Below are 19,776 nucleotides of genomic sequence, written 5' to 3'. Positions count from 1 at the left end.
ACTTGCAAATGCAAATGGTCTTCCATTCCAGAGAATGTTCAGCTAACTGCATAACAATTACAGCAACTTTGAACTCGGCCAAGCTGCAACATCACATTTAAAAATTATTAAACTCTTCACACTTACATAGCTTTCTACATTAACATATATTTTCTTCATGTATAGAAACCACATAAAGTTGGAAACATATGACAAATAACCTGCCAAAACATGTTGCTGTTTAGCTAAAGGCTGTTGTGCCGCGAAATATAACAAGCTGCCTTAGTCAGTTATATGGAAACATGATGACAGATATCCAAGTGATTCAAATTTAACAGACCTGCCAGAGGGTGTCAAATCTTTTTCCATCCGGTATGGAGAGCTTTCCTGTCTTATCTCTGTCAATACGGTAATGCAGTACTTTTCCATCATTCAGCAGACACAGGGCATAGGAACCATTGATGTCCCTTTCTCGGATACTGTAGGAATAAGAGAGATTTTCAGGGTTACGCTTTACTAGGAATGAGCACCTGGGTTGAAATTCTTTTTTTAAAAAACAAAAATTTAAACAAATTTTAATTAAAAACACAGCAAGTCAGCACTGCAATGTCTAAAGACATTTTGTTAAGCCCTTCATTTATTTCTTAGTGTCATTTATTTTCAGATAGAATTCCCTAAAGTTTCTTTCGCTCCCCCCTGCAAAAGGCAACAGATGACAACAGCAAATCCACAATGTGGAGCTCTTTGCTAGGCAGCTACAGACCACTGTGCAGTGTAAAAAGCCGCATCTGAGCAAGGAAGTGTTTGAAGGCTTGTGCACTGTGGGCCTACAAACCCCATGGATGTCTGAGGCCAGGATCCAACATATACAAGCAACTACACTTCAATCTCCTTTGCAGCTGACCTAAAATTAAAAACAACAGATAAGTGCCTTGATTAAAGCAAGATTTCTCTCTGATATCTTTTATTCTGAAACAATGAGATGACAGTAAGGGCAGAATATAAAATACTAAAACAATATGATGTGAAATACAAATAAAGGGAAAATATTTGTGCACTGAAACTGCTTGTTTCTTGGCTGGTAAGGTAAATCATACATTTCTGTAATGGTCAATTCTTATAATTTCTGTAAAGACATTAATGCTTTGTTGCAGATTCACATAAGTCACATGAAATTTCACATGGTCGAAACTTCACCAGGGAGAGATCATCGAATGTAATATAAAAACATTGTCTGAAATTCATAGGTAGCCAGGTTGATCTCCTTCTTCCAGGAGATCCTTGTGCCAGCAACATCTGAGATGTCTGTGAAGCGTTGCAGAGTTGTTTTACGTGTACGTGAGTGTAGCTCACACTGAGACCAGCGTCTTCTAGTGACTGGACCCAGAGTAGATAGGAATTTGCTACTAGCTCCATCACAGCTGGTGTAGAATTTCTGAGTTTAGAAAGTAAGCTTTTTCTTTTCATTTGAGATACCTCTGTTCACCTGCTGCTGACAGCAACACAGCAATAGAGCTAGATTACAATTTTCTGGAAAAATGGGGTTTTCTTACCAAAAACACAAATTCAGCAACATTGAAACATTACTTGTTCTAGTGTGCACAGAAATCTACCCACTCTCCCTTGAATTCTTCAAAAGTCCTGAAAAGAAATATAGCAGGATATGCTCACTAATGTGTTAGGAAGATTCACTGATGCAACACTAGTACTTGCTATCACATCTCAGACGACTGCAGAGCCAAGCATTAAATTCTGCCACTCAGCTGACTCACTCAACTAACACTGTGTTTTGTTTGAACTACTCATGCAACTATTTTTTTAAGCAGAGTGATTCTTGTTGCCTAAGATGTGAACAGGACACTGGCTAAAGGAAAAGGGAAGTAGGGTCAGATTTTTTTCTGAAACCAAAGAAACTTGCCTAGTATCTCTAAAGCAACTTGAAACAGTGTGGTTTTTCATGACACATAGGTATTTTCTCAGCATGCTGATTTCCTGTGCTGACTGACCAGTGGAAAGCAACAGGTTCTGCTAAAATGAATGATGAATTTTACTTTGTCTTCCTCTGACTTGCTCTTAGCAAATAAGGATTGGAAAAATATTTTCAGAATAGAGGGCATTCTTTTTAAAAGACAAATGAATGGCATTTCATTGCATTCAGACTTCTGTTCAGAATACGACACAGTAAGTTTATAAAAATGCAATGGATTGTTTCTCAGGTGCAAATGTCCATCATGTTTCGCATGAGGAAATGGTGGCTCCAATACAATTACCTCTACTGAAACTGATTCTCATTCGCAAGAGTTGTTGCTATCACAAGAGGCATCGTAAACATTTCTTGAGAGCGCAGGCATCAATGGGAGAAGACAGTCCTGATTTCTAAGGACCATGGCACACATCCAAACAGCCCTATCAGTACCCAGTGCAGGATTTAGGCAGAGTTCAGGTTTATAAGGTTGTAGTTCCATTCCTGAGCTCTTCCCTCCCCCAACCCAACAGCTACATAAGACTGAAGACATCTGAAGTCATAGCAACTTCTGTCGAACAGCTCTACCACTGCACATGCAAGAAGTCTTTTTCTAACACTTATGATTGATCAGGGTCCAGAGGGAGTCTCATTCTCTTGGGTTTATGGTCCAGGTGTTTTTTTTAAACTGTAGCCAGTCAACTCCAGCACAATTTGGATCCCTACAAAACACAATAGGAGGTATTGCTATCTTCCAAAACATGTCTGAACAGCAGAAGTATCGAAAGCATTGAAGCGACAGCCAAATGATGGCCTAAGTCATAGTTTGGCAGCTAGATCCCTTGCTGGTCCAAAGAGTGCTCTCACAGAACTTATCATCACAGTCCAAACCAAAAACTTCTAATGTCTCTGGTGACAATGACTGTCACAGGACATGTTTCACAATTTCATTTTGGTTTTATAGACTGTGATAATGGCTACCTAGGTTAGGCTAAGCCTCCAGAACTCCAGCTGGGTACACAGTATCCAGTACCTTGCAGCTACTGTAAAAAAATGGAACCAAAGAAAAAGGCTGCTGAAACAGAAAGGTTATAAACTGAAAGCTCTACAAATGGAAATAAAGGTTTTCACATCTTCTTGATGGTGCTGCCTGTACTGCTCAGGGTCATCACATGAGATTTGGGGGATCTCTTCATAGGTGGAATTTTCCTTCTATGAAAAATAGCAATTTTCAGAATGTTGAGAAAAAAATCCAAAATTCCAAATGTACTACCTGCTTTAATGGGCTCTGAAATTACACATAATATTCACTATTCTTCAATATAAACTGATACAAAAAAAAATCTTAACTTTAAAAACATGTATTTTTTTAAAAAAGCATTTTGGCAAGGAAGGAAGCCAGCAGTGAAATATCACCTGATCTTCCACTTCATGCCACTGCAGAGAATTACAGATCTACAGAAGAAAACCATAAAGATAATAAACGTCTATAAATAAACAATATGGTCCTTTCACCCTCTGAGATTAATGAGAAACATGAACAACTTCACTGAGAGCAAATTTGAATACATAGGTATGTTAGAGAAGCACCAAAGTATCTACATTTTCTATGACATACCTTTTAAAACAGCAATTTTAGAAGGAACTGAGAAACTCAAATTTTTACGTGATGCAATGCAAAGAAGGTCTAGTTATTTATTTTAATTTTCATGCAATCTGTGTTTGAGTATTTTTTATGTTTTTGTGAACATAACCCAAATAGCAACAAATAACTATATGGAGAATCATTACAGAATGTGTAAATAGCTATCCATTCTCTCCTTTGGTAAACTCTCTATTTTTGCTTGGAAGCAAAAAGAAAATATCCCATTTTTTTCTGCTCCCAAGTGAAAACCCAAATGATCCCTTTCTTTCTAAAGGAAAAAATCCCTGAGGGTAAAAAAAATAAATTGCTATTACAACATGCCTCATTGACTGTGTAGACAAAAAGAAGTCACAGCATTCTACAGTGGAGAATAATGAAGGAAATAAACTAGCAAAATGCTTAGTTTAGGAATGGTGTGAAATTATTCTCACTCCTGAATCCAAGGACATTAGTTAAAGTTTGTTCTTGGCCTTGCTTTGCCTTCTCAGCGGTAACAGCTGCCTTGATGCCAGAGATACTGACATTCCCCACTGCTGATCAAGCTCCAGCCATTCCCTGCTTGTCTGCCCTTACGACCATCTCTCTTGCAGTTATTAACAACACGGATATTCATTATCACTTCAAATATCTGCAGCACACTGCACATATTCCAAGTTTGAGGGCAATATGGAATGAACTTGGTACCATCTGTAAAAGGATCACACACACACAAAAAAAAAAGATTGACTGCAGTCTTCATTTACATCACTTCTTCTCCCCTGTTTAGTAACACATTCAAAGCTGTTTCGGGAATGTCAACACACTACAGAATTTAGGAGATAACTCAGCCACACACTACTGCAATCTACAATAGAACCTAAAACTTACCTCCTGATAAGGCTACAGTGGTGTACTGCATAGTGACAAAACACCTTTGTGAAAAGGATTACATCACTGTAGTTATTTTGCTGACATTACCCTGCCGGCAAAATACACTATGCTCCACTAAAACCCTAACAAATAGGTTTGCTGTATAACTGCACCTGCAACAGGGGATCTTCTCAGTACAGCTGTCTCAGTCAGGGATTGCATCTTTTCTTCACACCTCTGATCCACTCTTCTGCTGAAGCGCACAGTGTAGAGCTAGCCTTGAGAAGCCACAGCCCTGCTGCAAGTGGCACCGAACTATGTACTCAACTGAAGGTCAGTAAACAGCTCGCTCAAAGAGCTGTGGGCATCATCCAGGCTGCTGTGGAGGGGAATACAGCACCTCCAGAAACATGGTTCACTGTCTGTATTTTATCGTGCATCTTGGAAAATGTTTATGGTCATCTAAGCTTAGCAACCGCTTGGCATTTTGAAGAGGAACTTCATTATTAATCAATATCCCTGAATTAAGGTCATATTTAGTAGGATTGTTTTCACCTTGTCTGATGTCAACAACGCCCAGTTCCATTTATGGGTACAAACATAACACTGACAGATTTGTTTAAAGAATATCCTACAAGATAGATAAATCACCCAGCTCAGTGTGCACTCCAATAGTACATACTCCTAGAGGAAGACTATAAGATTAATGTAAATATAGACTGCTACGTGTATCAGCCTATGTACAAAGGTATACCACGTACATATTTATATATATGTATATATCATGTACATATTTATATATATTTGCATATATCATGTACAAATCTATATCATGTACAAGTTTTTGTTCAGACAAAAGACAAGAAAACTCTTACAGACAGCTGCACTTCAAAACTTGTTATTTTGAAATGGTGTTACTAGTGTTAGCTATTGGGCCATATAAGAGACAGTCAAGTCTCTACATGTCATGAGGTTCCATGATGAGTAGTGCTGTAAGTCATTCTAATAATCTAAACTAGTTTTGTCCTCTTTAGTGTATCTTGTTGCACATTAAAGACATTCTTATGATACTAAAATTATTTTTACTTTCATTTTACACAACTGTTCATATTTTATGTGAACTACATATGGCTATGAACCCATATAAAAGGTTTCTAGAGACTAAACTGCTAATTTTGCAATGCCTTCACTCACAAGTTCCTTAACGTTGAATTTTTAACTTTAACAGCGTTTCTGAATATTGTTTATTGCCCTTCAGCTTCAGAATTTCTGGTTCTTAAACACTTATGCAAGATCACATGTTCATACAACTGAAGTGGTCACTACTAATGACAAACCAAGATGTGCCAAGAGCTACCACATGCTTACCAGAGTTGTTTCCTATGTGAAACTGCAGAGAAAACTAACATTTCTTATACTGCTGGTCTGTCACTGTTAGCAAATTTTAAATGTATTTTACACATGCATGCACTCAAACAGATAACATTATCAATAGTATTATTATACATTATTAATATAAATATTATTACCATATTAATAACACTATAAATAATAGTAACAGTATTATCTATTATCATCCAGATAATATTGATCATCATATTCTACAATTATGCCTACCAGGCAAAGCACAACGAAAAACCTGAAGTCTGGTAAGAACCAGCATCCTATACAGCATGCAAAGTAGTGCTAATAAAGCTAACAGGGGATTGAGATTTAAATAAAGTTCTCTATTTCCAGTTGCTCTTCAGGTCATTTTAGAGATACCATGTTTTCCTTCTATTCCGTTGCTAAAGTTTTTTTCCCCAAATTTTGTGGCTAGAGTGGCAATCTTTCATGACTGTTCTTCCCGGAAGAGGTGGGAATTGCTTCCTATTTCACATCATTTCTATATTTGGCTTTGAAAACAAACTGTATAGCACCCACATACATACTTATTTCACTGACTTTTCAGTCATGACAAAACCTTTAAAAAGATCTTTGAAAATCCCCTAGTAAAACACCTGCAGTTAGCTCAGAACTCTTCGAGCAGCTTGGATGAGCTGCAGTGTTAGATTTATGAGGCTATTCATGACATTTTGAACTGCAATCAGGAAGCTTTTCAACTATTTCCATATTTATTATAAAAAAAAATCTAGATTTGATAATCTTGTCATGCTGCAAAGGCGTTAGATGCGTTCTCACAGAGACTGCTATACTGGACTTTGTTTCAAGGTAGGTAGGTCAGACACCAGACTTCTGGCGTAATGAAGTTTTAGAAACTCTTGTAAAATAATATACAGAAATATTCTAGCTTTCTAAAATTTATTATTTTTTTCTGTAATAAACAAGATGATTTTTGTCATATACCAGCACCTGCTTGTGGACTTGTTGAATAGCCGTCGAGTACCAATTTTATTGAAAATCTAGCTTCTCTATATATTCCCAGGCTCTGATTCCTACCTCAACAAGTTAACTTCTCTTAGACACTGAATGTTGCTAAGTTTTATCTTTCAGTCAGCTACGAGGCTTGAGTGTCTCGACCAATGTGAGAAAAAAGTCCCTGGGTAGCTACATTCACAACCACAAATTCACAGTCTTCAGTCCACAGATGTACGGAAGATTCTGACACGGGCTGCTGCTGGGTAAAGAAAATGCATGCAATGCCTGAAATGTAAAACAATGCACTTCTGTAGCACTCAATTTTGCTGCTACTGCTTCAGTTAGCTAACGAATGAGTGATTTATTTCTCAACACCTGCTGATTAAGTCCTTGTTAGGCAAACCATTGATAAATATATAAATATAAAACCAAAACAACTGATTTCTGATGCAAATGAACAACAGATTATTTCTCTTGCTGTTCTGGCTGCTGAAATATGGGGCAGATGAAGATCTTACTCTGTTTCTTCCCTGGGAGCATAAGAGTAAATGGCAGGTAAGTGGTTACTGAGCTCTAAACCTGAGACATAGGCAGTCTGTGCAAGAACAATTAATGCACTGGAAAGCACCCTATAGATGCAGAAGTAAACAGTGTTGTCCTTAATAAAAGAGACCCAAGAGGGTCTCCATAAGAGGGACTCAACATACTATCAGTTATATTTTCATATTATTTAAGCTCCAGTGGCACTTCTCATGGTTCAAGCAGATCCTTAAAGTTAACATTTTTCCCACTACTGGTTCATCTACCTGATGTGAAAGCAGCTGCCTGAGTTCCAGCAAAACTATCTCAGATACGCACCCACCACCATAACCGGTCCCACAGGAGAAAGTCTGACTGCTCCCTCCACAGCTCATCGAGTATGTCACTGCAAACAGGACCAGAAATGCTTCCTAGGCCATCTAAGGGAAACGGGAAAATGCTGGGCAAGTACTTCTTTTTAAAGCTGGAGGAATGCTTATGGAAGATTGAAAAGAGACCAGGGTCTATAATAGAGGCTGAGAACGTCAAGTCTGCTAAAAAATTATACTTTCACTCCAAAGCCCACCCCTGTTGTTAAGAAATGTTAGCTAAGGGATCTACTTCTGTGAAGAAAAATTCGCTTCCTTTTTTTTCCCCAAAAGAGAAGCACTTTCACCACATAGAAACCAACGTGTGCAAAGAGGTAAGCTAGAAAAGCTGCAAGTTTTAATACACGATCAACATCATGACTCAGCTGATACAACATTGATTTGGTAAGACGTTAATACAGAAAGTAATAATGTTTTAGAAAAAACAAGTCATTAAAAGAAAGGGTTGCTGCTTTGTCTCAGATTACATATCCACCTGCCCCTATGTCTAAAAAGTAGGAAAAGAAATTAGCAAAGTTACAGGGCAATGAAAAGGAGAGGTGGAATGGTCATGCTGTGCTAGTAATCTGTGACAGAGATTACATTAATCAAATTGATGAAATTACTCCTGTGCTATGGGAAGAAGCATTCACAAAAGATAAATCTGTGATAAGGGGAATCTGTGGCTTCACAAACTTTTGGAACAATTTTTTTACTACAAATGGCAACAAAAGCAACGAGCTAAGTGACCCTCTAGATATGATGCCAAGAAACAGGGAGTATGAGGCTGAAAACCTGAAGATGCATGATGACTTGGGTGACAGTGACCAGGAAACAGAAAAAATTCAAGGACTGAGGGAAGTAAAGAGATTTCAGGAAATGAGATGTTAGTACACTCAAAGTATTTGTAGGTAAGACTTGATAGGAATTAACTCTACTGGAAATAAAGATTTAGAGGACTTACTGGTTCTTCAAAATTAAGATTGAAACATGGGAACATATAAAGGTTGCATCTACATTAGCAATTAGTATTATTATGGCAAATCAGTAAAGTGAAAGAGTTGGTGCTGAAGATGCATATCCATCCTGCACTCACTCCTGTGGTTTTACTTTGGACTAGCTTTAAAATTCAAAGATAGCTGAGTACTGAAGGAGACTATATAGGCAGGCGATTAAATTTCTCTCAGGAATTACACAGTTCTAAGTGATCCTTCCTTGACCATGACCTTTAAGCTTCATCTTCTATCATTATATAAATACTTCCATTTGGGGGGGTGAGGGGGTGGTGAAAAACTTCTCAGTGAAAACATTAATTTTTCTCAAATTAGGATTTTCCAAAAGAAAAACTTTTGTTAGAAGATTTCGACAGGCTCTACTCCTCATGCAATGATGGCTGTTAGTCACTATCCCAAATGACACATTTGCACTTAGAAAACAGAAGATCATGAGGTCGAGTGAACACAGATGGCGGCAGGCACAAAATGGCGTTACCAAGGTAAAAGCAATTCCTTCTGTCGCTTAACTGCAAAACAAAGCCTCCCCGCTGCCCCCCCGCCCCGGGAAAACTGACAGTTACAGATCCCAACAGTTGTTAACATCGGCGGTTTGTTTGCATTTTTACCACTTTGCTAAGTCAGCCTGCCGGGCGCAAGTGGCCAGGCTTTGGCAGGAGGGCTGCAGGGGCTCTTGTGAGGACGCCAGGGGCTGCCCTGGGCCAGCCATGACTGGTTCCAGCTTGCCCCAGTGGACAGCCCTGCATCTCAGCCACCTACGTGGCACCTCCGCCTCCACCAAAACATCTTTAAGAAAGGGGAGAAAAACACCTGGTAGGTGGTGGCAGAGAGGTACAAACCTAAACACAGAGCAGAAGCAGTAGCGCAGACACCACGGGCAGAGGAGGAGGTGGGGAGGAGGTGCTCCAGGCACTGGAGCAGCGAGTCCCCTCCAGCCCGTGGGAAAGGCCATGGTGTAGTAGATGTCCACACTGCAGCCCTCCAAGCAGAAGGATATTTGCTGAAGGATATTTCCCATGAAGAGCGCTCAGTGCAGCAGGGAAGAGCGCGAGGAGGAGGAAGGAGCAGCAGAGAGAAGCTGTTACGGACTGACCGCAGCCCCTGTCCCCCTCTTACCCTCCCACTTGCTACTTGGTTGGGTAGTTGGGTACGAAGGAGTGAAACTGAACCTGTGAAAACTGGGGGTGTGGGTATGTGAGAGGAAGGTGGTTTTTTACCCTTTTGTCTTTGTTTCTTACTGTCCAACTCAATTTTAGTTGACGATAAATTAAATCACTCTTCCCCAAGTGGGGTCTGTTTTACCCATGAGTTTAGTGGTGCATGATCTCCCTGGTTTCATCTTGACCCATGAGCTTTTCCATCCTGTTTTCTCTCCCTGTTCTGCTGAGAAGTATGACAGCGGCTTGGTGGGCCACGGTTAACCTAGCAGAGTCACTTAGTAATGCCTATCAGTTATAGAACAGTTCAATGAATTTTTCTGGGTATTGAATTTCTCTGATGCTCCCTTTAGAATTAAACCTAATACTTGATTGAAAAACAATGACCCAATGCTTTTGTATCTTTAGTTAACTGGAAATCTAATCTTGGAGACATTTGCTTAGTACAGGAATGATTATGTCATGTATATCATGCTGGACTAGGCTCTCTTACTGTGAATGAGCCACCTCTTAGGGCATAATCTCATTTGAGATTTATTCAAGGGAACTGTGTAGTAACACCGGTGGCAAACAGCAATACTGCAGAAAAAAGCACTCACAGAAATTTTCCGTTGCTTCTTGACCCAATGAGGATACGATGTTCTGACTCTTCCCGAGAGATCCTCCCATGGAACCACGGCATCTTCTCGTGGGCTGTAGTGGCAATCAACTTCTCCAGCTGAGGCTTTTGACTAATGATAGCTTGTTCAAGAGCATGCCCCTAGGCAGCAGTAAAAAAACAGCGGGAGAGTCAAACTGTCTTCTGCAATAAAAACATGACAGGTAGACTCCCAATATTGGATTGCTTTTGGGACATCCAAAATCTGCATGTATTTGTTGTATATGAAGAAAAGATCTGGTTGCTATAAAGATATTAAAACAGAAACTAATGTCTGGTAATCTGAACATCACAAAGCTGGGATTCTTCCTTTACCTCTGAGAAACAGTGAATTAAGCCCTTAATATATCAGCATTTCAACTGAAAATTATGTCATATTCTTATTCTAATAAGACATATCTAAATATACTTAGTGTCACTCTGATATGTCATAACATACCTCCATATTACATATCCTATGGCAGTTCACTGAAATAAACTGAATATGCTTTGCATTGTTGCAGCACATCTGTTTTGAAGACATCCATGCAAATTTCCCAAAAGCAGCTAGGACAGTCCCAATTTTAGAGTGAACTATGTTAACATTTTAGGTATAACCTAAATACTTCTAAAGCCATCTACAACCTATCACTTCTAAATTTGGCTCAGAATCTGAGGGCATAAATCCCTAGTTTCATCAGTTTTCAACTTGAGTGCATGAACTTCCTTCTAGACGGGGCTCAGACTCATCAGAAAAAAACCTGTAAGCCTCAGCACTTAATGTAGTAAATGTAGCATAAATTTCAGGCTTTTCCAGTTTGGGCATTGCTCCACATACTTTACAGAGCAGAACACATAGGGCTACTTGCTAGTACCAAAAGAGATTAAAAACCTAGCACAACTCCATGAGTTTATAATGGTAACTCATGGCATCCCAAGGTGAAATAATATTCCTGTTGCAGCCTCCTACACTAGTGTTTCCATGCTAAGACTGGCTTCTTCACAGCCATTCTAAGGAAAAAAACCCAACCTGTCTTCCTCAGCATGCAGCATTCCTGCTTGGCACATCCAGTACTGAAGACATATAGATAGTGCTCTGCAGTTAAGAAAGCAAGTTCTGTTTTGGACATAATCTAAATAAGCATCACAGAAACAAGGCCAGCTAAGAGAGGAGGATGTAAAACAAGTCACCATGTCACCATCCCTGTCTGCACATCAATCCATAAAATCAGATCAAAAGCAATCAAAGAAAACATTTCTGTATCTTGTTCATTTTATCTATTAATTTTTGGTGCACGTGGAAATCCGACAACATAGGTTATTGCAGTGGTAGGTAAGGCTATGCTAGTCCAAGACATCATAGAAGTCCTAAGTTTTCTAAAAACTCAGGAAAACTACACTTATGGCCAAGTTACTGCATGTATTGGGGGGAAAAGAAACCTCACTGTTTAAAACTTAAACACCTATGATTCCATTATGAAAAATTACTACATAGCAGCAGCAACAGCTGGAAACATTGCAATCTCTTTTTTCCCCTAACTCAAAGACCACTTTTATGGGTGGAATCAGCCTGGACTTACCTGCAAATTCCAAGTTTGTTTGACATACTCTCTAATGAGGTTCTCTTTCAAATCTTCAAAGGGTCCTGTTTTGGGTTCAACGCCGGGTGGCCGGTTGAAAGGTTTTCTCAGTAGACAGATAAGGCCATCTGCTTCCTCTGAGTGATAGTTAATGAGTTCAGCAGGACTGGCATGCGACTTGCCTCCTGCAATAGCATAAGAGCCACTCAGCTCCCTCTCAATTGTATAATGATGAACCTTCCTTCCATGGGCCAAGGATAAGGCAAAGCCTCCCAGGTAATTCCGGCTTTGGCGGAGCAAGTATAGTCCATCACTCACTCCTCCTTGCATCAGATACTCCTCGGCTTCTTCACGTGTAATATTGCCAAAGAAGTATGGCAAATGGTTAGCAGGGTTCGTCGTGTTGGAAGCCATGTTTTTTCTCTTCCAAGTAGCAAACTTAGTACTCTAAATATAAAAAACAAAGACAGAAGCATCAGTTGAAAAAGAGAGGATAAACCAGTAACATGGCAGTTCACATGTGGTATGTTGGTAATGAATTTTTAAAAAGATTTTGGGATGAAGATCACATTTTTGGTTTTATCTTTTTAGAAGCTGTCTTTCTAAATCCTAATAAAAAGTCTTCCCCACTATACAGTAATACAAAAGTTTCCTGAAACTGCACAAGTTTTCTTTAATTCTTCCCCTCTGCTCCTTCACCTAGCCGTATAGACGTCCTGACGTTTTGACTTGCCTGATTGCCTCCATCCGTCCTTTTGTACTGGCCTTGAGGTGTTTCCCAATAAAAGCAAGTAACTAGGTAAGAAAGATTCAGTGAGAACAGTTTTTCATTCCAGTTTTGTGCCATTATAATTTTGCTTATAAGAGTAGCTTGTGCCAATATGTGGGCTGAGTATGGACAAAAGTCCTATACTAAAATAGTTAATGTTCCTGCCCACAGAGATTTCCCAGTGTTTTTTTAATGGGGGGAAAAAAAAGTAATGGTTTCTTTTTGAACAGTTTTAATTTCAAACAGCTTATATTTAAATAATACAAAGGCACACTACCAACAAAAGCACAGAAGAGAATCAAGTTCAGCATCTCTGAAGAATAATAGCGAATATACGAACATTAACGGCTTCAATTCTTTTATTCTTAATTTTAAAAGAAAAATAATACCATACATATTTTTAGATTTTATATATATCTTATATATATAAGTAAAATACAATATCTTTTTTTAAATATGCACAAGGACTCTATAGAACTCTAGCTACAGGAATAGTTATTCTTGTGTCCTGTCTTTCCTGATTTATCCCAGCTTCTAACCTACATTGTTAGCAGAGAAATTTATTTTCATTAAACCCCATAGCAGATTTACATTGCCTGGACAGCTAAGTATTGTCCTGGAATTACTTTTGCCTCTTTTAAGTTATTGAAGAGGAGACGTCACAGCGCAAATGCTGAATTTGGTTTATTATTCATATTAGTGAGATTTAAATTACTATCTAGAGGATACTGGGAAGAATACCCCAGCTACCTGCTGATAACATTTAAGTGGAGAGGAAGTGAATATATTGACACCAATGAGACCTGTATTTTTGCAAGAGTATTTGCAAGCTTTTTGTCAGATGAAGTGGTCCACAACTGCAAATGTAGTTGCAAGTTCACCAGTCAAGTCATTAGTTGTTTCCTGAAACATTATGAGTTTTTCATATACTTTCTCCTCCAAATGCTTCCCTATCCAATTACTGCTTAATCAGGACTGGCCACAGAATGTTACATCTAGAGTTTATGAGGCATAAGAAGGAAGGAACTCCATTGAGGAACAGTTCAACATCTTCCTTCAGTCTAGAAAGAAAAGAAAAATCCCACTAAGTATTACTGCCTGTGCATCTGTAAAATTAATCATCTGAAAAATTACTTTCGCAGAACACATGAAATGCTGACTAAAACTAGCAAACGTGCTTATATTTGTATTATTTTTGTGTGTTAGATTAAACTTTTCCTTAGGAAGTATCTCACAACTTCATTGACAAAATTTTTATTTCCTTGTATTTTAAGTTCAGTTGTGACAAGCTGATATTGAAATACTCTCAAGTATACAGAATAGGTGACAGCTTCTGTTATCTGTAGTGTATTATGCAGATTTTAGGCTAACTAGGCAACACTACAAGTATACCACAGGAAAAACACTGTTGCTTCTTTTTATATACAAGATCACTGCACGTCTTACATTCTTTTTTCCCAAAGTATATATACTAAGTAAAATGGAAGAAAACAAATTTGCTGCTAGGTTTTCAGTAAGGAAGGAGCTTAAAATCATGTTCCACCACAATTAAATCAAAAGAACAATTACTATAATTTCTATTGTATGTGAATCTTTGTGGTCCTCAGCAGGAGAGCACCTGGGACTCCGAGCGCACAGCTGCCAAATGTTAATCCCAAAACTGCAGGAGGTTTCCATTGGTGTATTAGTAGTGAGGTTAGCCTGGACAGACACATTGGATGCATGGATGGATGAATGATCCACACTGGCTCCTCACCAGCAATGTACAGCTAATTTGGAGAAAAGGCCAAAACAATCCCATACAATTCTCATGCCAAGAATGGTACTGCACCACAGTACCTGTTCAAAACACACCAGCAATGCTGTAGTGAACAAATTTCAAACAGAATACTGCCACCATGCTCTTTATCTGTGGGAAATTATTTTAATGGACGTATTTCATGGAAGTTCCTTTTCTCTGTACCTTTAGTCAGACTTTAAAAAATGTTAGGACCTTCATGTCTAAAAAGGATAAAGAACTTTAGAATGAAATTCAGAGCTAATAAAATAAAGTGGGGTACGGGGGAAACTCGCTGTGATGGTTTAGCCCCAGACAGCAACTAAGCACCCCACAGCTGCTCACTTGCATCCCCCCCAAGGTGGCATTGGGGAGAGGACTGGAAAACAACTCATGAGTTGAGAGCAAAACAGTTTAATAGGACAGCAAAAGAAGAGGAAACAATAATGGTAACAATAATAATATTACTGATAAAGGAATATAAAAGAACAAGTGATGCACAATGCAGCAGTTGCTCACCACCCAGTGATCGATAACCTGTCCCCAAGCAGCAATTCCTGCACCCTGGCCAACTCCAGGTAATATACTGGACATGATGTTATATGGTAGGGAATATCCCTTTGGCCAGTCTGGGTCAGCTCTCCTGGCTGTGCCCCCTCTGAGCTTCTTGTGCAGCTCCCCATGCTCTGCCAGAGGGAAGCTGCAAAGACCTTGACTTGGTACGAGCATGACAGCAACTTAGCAACAACCAAAACCATCAGCGTTCTCAGCATTGTTCTCATACGAAATCCAAATGCAGCACCGGACCAGCCATCAGAACAAAACCCCACTCTATCCCAACCGAAACCAGGGCATTCACATCCCCTGTCTACAAAAGGTCCTGATGCGATGGCTACTGAAATTAACATTCCCTTTGACTTGGATGTATTTCAGATCAGACTACTCCTGAGAGTACTGTTTAGTCTCAGATCGGTCTCAGTATTTACTATGCACTCTTTAGGATGACTTGCCCCAACAAGGTCTCTTTCGTGGTCTCCTTTTTGTGTAATCTGTCAAGTTTTCACACTGCTGACAATTCAGCATGTTTATGAGTATTAAAATAAAAATTGAAAAAACTCATATCTATTCATTAAGAAGTCATAGCACACACACAAAACAGAAACAATAGGTATGCACAGCAATAGGACCAATAGCCTCTGAGTACAATTCCTCTACTCTAGAAGATGTTCCAAACCACTCTCCAAAAGTGAGAGTGTTTGTTTTTCTTTTGGGGGGTTGAGATAAAAACAGTTTAATAGGACAGAAAGAGAGAAGGAAACAACAATTATAACAACAATAATAATACCGACAAAGGAATGTACAAGAACAAGTGATGCCCAATACAGCAATAGCTTACCACCCGGCGATCAATTGCCCATCCCCGAGCAGCGATTTCCCCCCCCGGCTAACTCCAGTTTATGTACTGGGCATGACATCGTGTGGTATGGAATATCTCTTTGGCCAGCCTGGGTGAGCTGTCCCGGCTGTGTCCCCTCCCAGCTCCCCGTGCACTCCCACCCTGCTCGCTGCAGGCCAGCACAAGAAGCTGGACTGTCCTTGACTACTTAGCAACAGCTCAAAACATCAGCACATTATCAACATTTTCTCATCCCAAATCCAAAACATAGCCTTACACTAGCTTCTGTGAAGAAAACCAGCTCTATCCTGGCTGAAACCAGGACAAGCATGTATAAGGCAAACCAAGTTAAACTGAACTACTCAGATACAGAAAGCAGAGAAGGTGGTATATTAGGACATTCATTGGCGTTTAAACATTGACCTGGAAATCTGACTAAATGCTCAAAAAAACAAACAGTGCTGAGCTTCATGATGCTGTTCTGGCAGTGCTGTTGTTACCAAACTATTAGATTTGAAAATAGTTTAACTACAAAAGGTGTGGCCACACCTTTGGGGTCACCTGTGGCTAGATGTCAGTAAGGTTGAAGCTGGAATCTACCCACTTGGAATTGAGATACAGCATGTTCGTGGAGGCTCCTTGCCTGCATGCTCATCATTCAGATGGTGGGAGTGAAACTGGTCCTTGTTACTTGCTGGAGTTTTAATTTTAGTGACCCTTAACTGTCTGACCTGCTAACACGACATGGTGTTGGCCTGTACACTTACTATCCACTGGCTGCCATTTTACACACAAGTTATTCAATTTTCTTTAAAGTCCATTATGATACATTTTATGCTAGAAGGAAGTAATCTGTTACCCTGAACAGTCAGGTTAAACTTTGCAAGTGAAAGGGTATTGGCTTTGACAAATTCAGTTTGTCATCTATGTTCCTTTCTAGTAGATGAGTTTTGGATATTATGTCTAGATTAAACAGTTAGCTTTGTTAACACAATTAGAGTTTGTGGATTTGAGTCAGAACTTCACTCTTATCTACAACGAAGCACTCAGAAACCCCATCGTTATACACAGGTATAGCACTGCTGAAATAAAATACACAAATTTAATTGGCTTTAAAGATCTTTCTTTTAAGGTCTGTTTGCTTCTTATTGAGTGACCTACTTTTCTTTTATTTTTCTTAAAGTTGTATTTAAACATGGCAAAGGAATAGTAATAAAAGGTTTTTTAAAAAGGGTTTAATTACATTTCCCCAAAGTTATTGGCTGCTTGGCTGCTGTCAAAGCTATTGAGATGAATTCTGTATAGTTATTTAAAGACACAGACTGGGTTCTGTCCTCCTCTTCGTACTCTTTGACATAAAAACAAACTCCTTCATCCTGAACAAGTATTAGCCCTGCTGGCAAATGTGCAAAGCAGAATGAGTGGCTCAGCACCATGGCAACATAGGGGTAGAGACACTGGGCAAGTGGTTCAACCATTCTCTGATGATCACTTACACTGCTCCTTCGGATCCATGTCTTAGAGGCGGACACTGTCTAGAAGCTTGCAAAAAGGGAAAAACTATTTTTGCTTTCAATCCTCTTTTCCTTTTCATCTTTAACTAATGAACAGCATGCAAAGCTCTCCTTGAAACAGCAAATTGCTCTTTGAACAAGGCCTGGTTTCCTATGAATTCATGCATTACAGCCTTCAAGCAAAAAGCCAGGCTCCTCCTGTTAGGCTCACACCTGCTCCATCTTCCAAAACTCCCACAAGCACCAACTTCAGTTCCCTCAGTTTCCTCCTCATCCATTAACTACTGGATAGTGGAGAAACATGTGCTGCAGCTATGCATTTACTGTTTGCAGGCTTAGAAAAATGAGCACAGGTTGAGCTCATGCTTTCATGCAACAGAGGTACTATGTTGGCTTGTTCACCTCTGAGCACATTTATTTATTACCATGAATTATTGGTCAGACTATCCATGAGACCCTCTCCTCTGAGAAATTAGGCTAAAAGTAAAAAGCTATCAGGGAGAGCCTGACAGGATCGTGACTGCCTTAGCCAGTTTCTTTAGAAAACCAGGCAAAGATAGTTGAAATGTGATCTAGCAGTTCACAGCAAATTCATAATTCTCTGAAGTACAAGAAATACCACAAAAGCCAAAGTAGACTCTGGCCCCCAGCAGGACAATGGCACAGATGGGCAGATAAAAACACTTTGAAGAAATGGTAGATATGGTGGAGTCTTGAGTGGTAAGAAGTAGGCATCTGTGATAGGTCTGTATTTAGACATCTTAGAGTCCTTACTGACACTGTGACCTCTTGTTAGCAGCAGTCATGGGTGGTACACTTCATAATCTCCAGTTTGTGAAGAGACTTCATTCCGGCTCAGATAATGACTTGGCTGCAGCAGCTTGCATAGCTGCAAGACCAATTGCCTATGATATCCCAGAATTGCCCAGAACGTTAATTCACGAAGTCATCATTCTTTGGTAAACTTCAGTCACAACAAAACATTGAAATACATCTCCTCTTTAAGGTTCTGGATGCTCTGAGCTAAGGGCGTCATAAAGACTTGTTACAATTCTGAGACAAAGACTGTGGGCAATAATTGCACTTTTGGTACAACAGACCCCTCTATAAAGAGATTTCCTGATAGAAGCTTTGACCAACACATTGAATGAAAGAGCAGTAAAAAGGACTGTTCCAGGTGCAAGATTGGTTTCTTTCACTTTGCTTATCATACTTACAAGCTTGACCTCCCAAAAGACAACAACAAACAAATATAAGCATAGTCACTCCAGTTCCTAGAAGCCTATCAATATGTTCTATGTGCTTCTCACTTGGGTCAAAATGTGAGAGAAAAAGTAACACTTTGTATGTTTAGCCATGCTGCCTATGCCCTAAATTAGTGTTATTCACATCTCATTGTAATGAGAACAGTGTAAGTGCCACCTCTGGATTCCTGCCTTCACCTGCCTGCTTTAGGCACCTATCTGATGATGGTAACCAAGAGGACAGAAACTCTCTCTTAGGCACGCTGCATGCCTATTTCCAGGACCTAGGGTACAGGCAAATATTACATTTTCTTAAAAATAAACAGTAAGAGGCTTTTGTTTCATGATCTTGATAGACAGCATTCACTACAAAACTGCTCTGTTTCACTGGCTTTTGTTGAAGACTTGTTTGGAGTTTGAGTTCACACAAATCAGAAAGTCCATGAACATGAACCAGCTCATACACAAGTGACTTAATCCTTCCACTCCCTATGAAGGTAAACCGAAACCATACAGCCTTCTACAAACAAGGAGAACAGGCAACAAATATAGATAAAACTTCAAGTCCTTTCCTGAGTATTGCCACTTCTGACAAAAAGGCAAGGGCAAGGCTACAGCCCACCAGTGACCTCCTTAATGAAAATATATGTCATTATATGTCATATATAAATTTACCATATGCTACTGCTGTAAAATATCAATTAAAAGTTTATAATTAAATTATGTAAAATATCAAGGCAGTCTTTTGGGAGGAATACTAGCAACTTCCACTGCCAGTGCTCAATATTGGTCTACTCTAGCTGGGTAAGCACTGCATAGTTTCAGCTGCCGACTATTCTCACACTGGTACTTCAACATAAAGCATTACCTGGAACGGGACAAATTCAGTAGTCTCAATTTATTAAAATTTGCTTCTACAGAAATCTGCATTTCACAGATCAGTCAGAACAACTCTCACAGCTGATTTTATTTTCTCATAATCCGATGAGTTTTTAGTCAAGATGTTGG

At 39.3% G+C, this 19,776-nt stretch overlaps 1 protein-coding gene across 2 annotated transcripts in view; it reads right to left on the bottom strand.

The window, feature by feature from the left end:
* The window catches only part of SYK (spleen associated tyrosine kinase), a gene marked incomplete at both ends in the record, with an annotated part of 32,541 nt that extends 20,042 nt beyond the window's left edge, over window positions 1–12,499 (bottom strand). The window contains 3 exons of one of the 2 annotated variants that reach the window (XM_082012769.1): window positions 320–458; window positions 10,451–10,611; window positions 12,069–12,499. In XM_082012769.1, coding sequence (XP_081868895.1) covers window positions 320–458; window positions 10,451–10,611; window positions 12,069–12,482 — 714 coding nt within the window. The remainder of the gene's footprint in view (window positions 1–319; window positions 459–10,450; window positions 10,612–12,068) is intronic. The other variant, XM_082012768.1, reaches the window with a different exon arrangement.
* Between the last annotated feature and the right edge of the window lie 7,277 nt (window positions 12,500–19,776).

This window comes from Phaethon aethereus (assembly GCF_964289735.1).
Source record: "Phaethon aethereus genome assembly, chromosome: Z".
Taxonomy (NCBI): domain Eukaryota; kingdom Metazoa; phylum Chordata; class Aves; order Phaethontiformes; family Phaethontidae; genus Phaethon; species Phaethon aethereus.
Note: the sequence above shows the minus strand (reverse complement) of the source record. Positions and strands in the feature narration are given on the sequence as shown.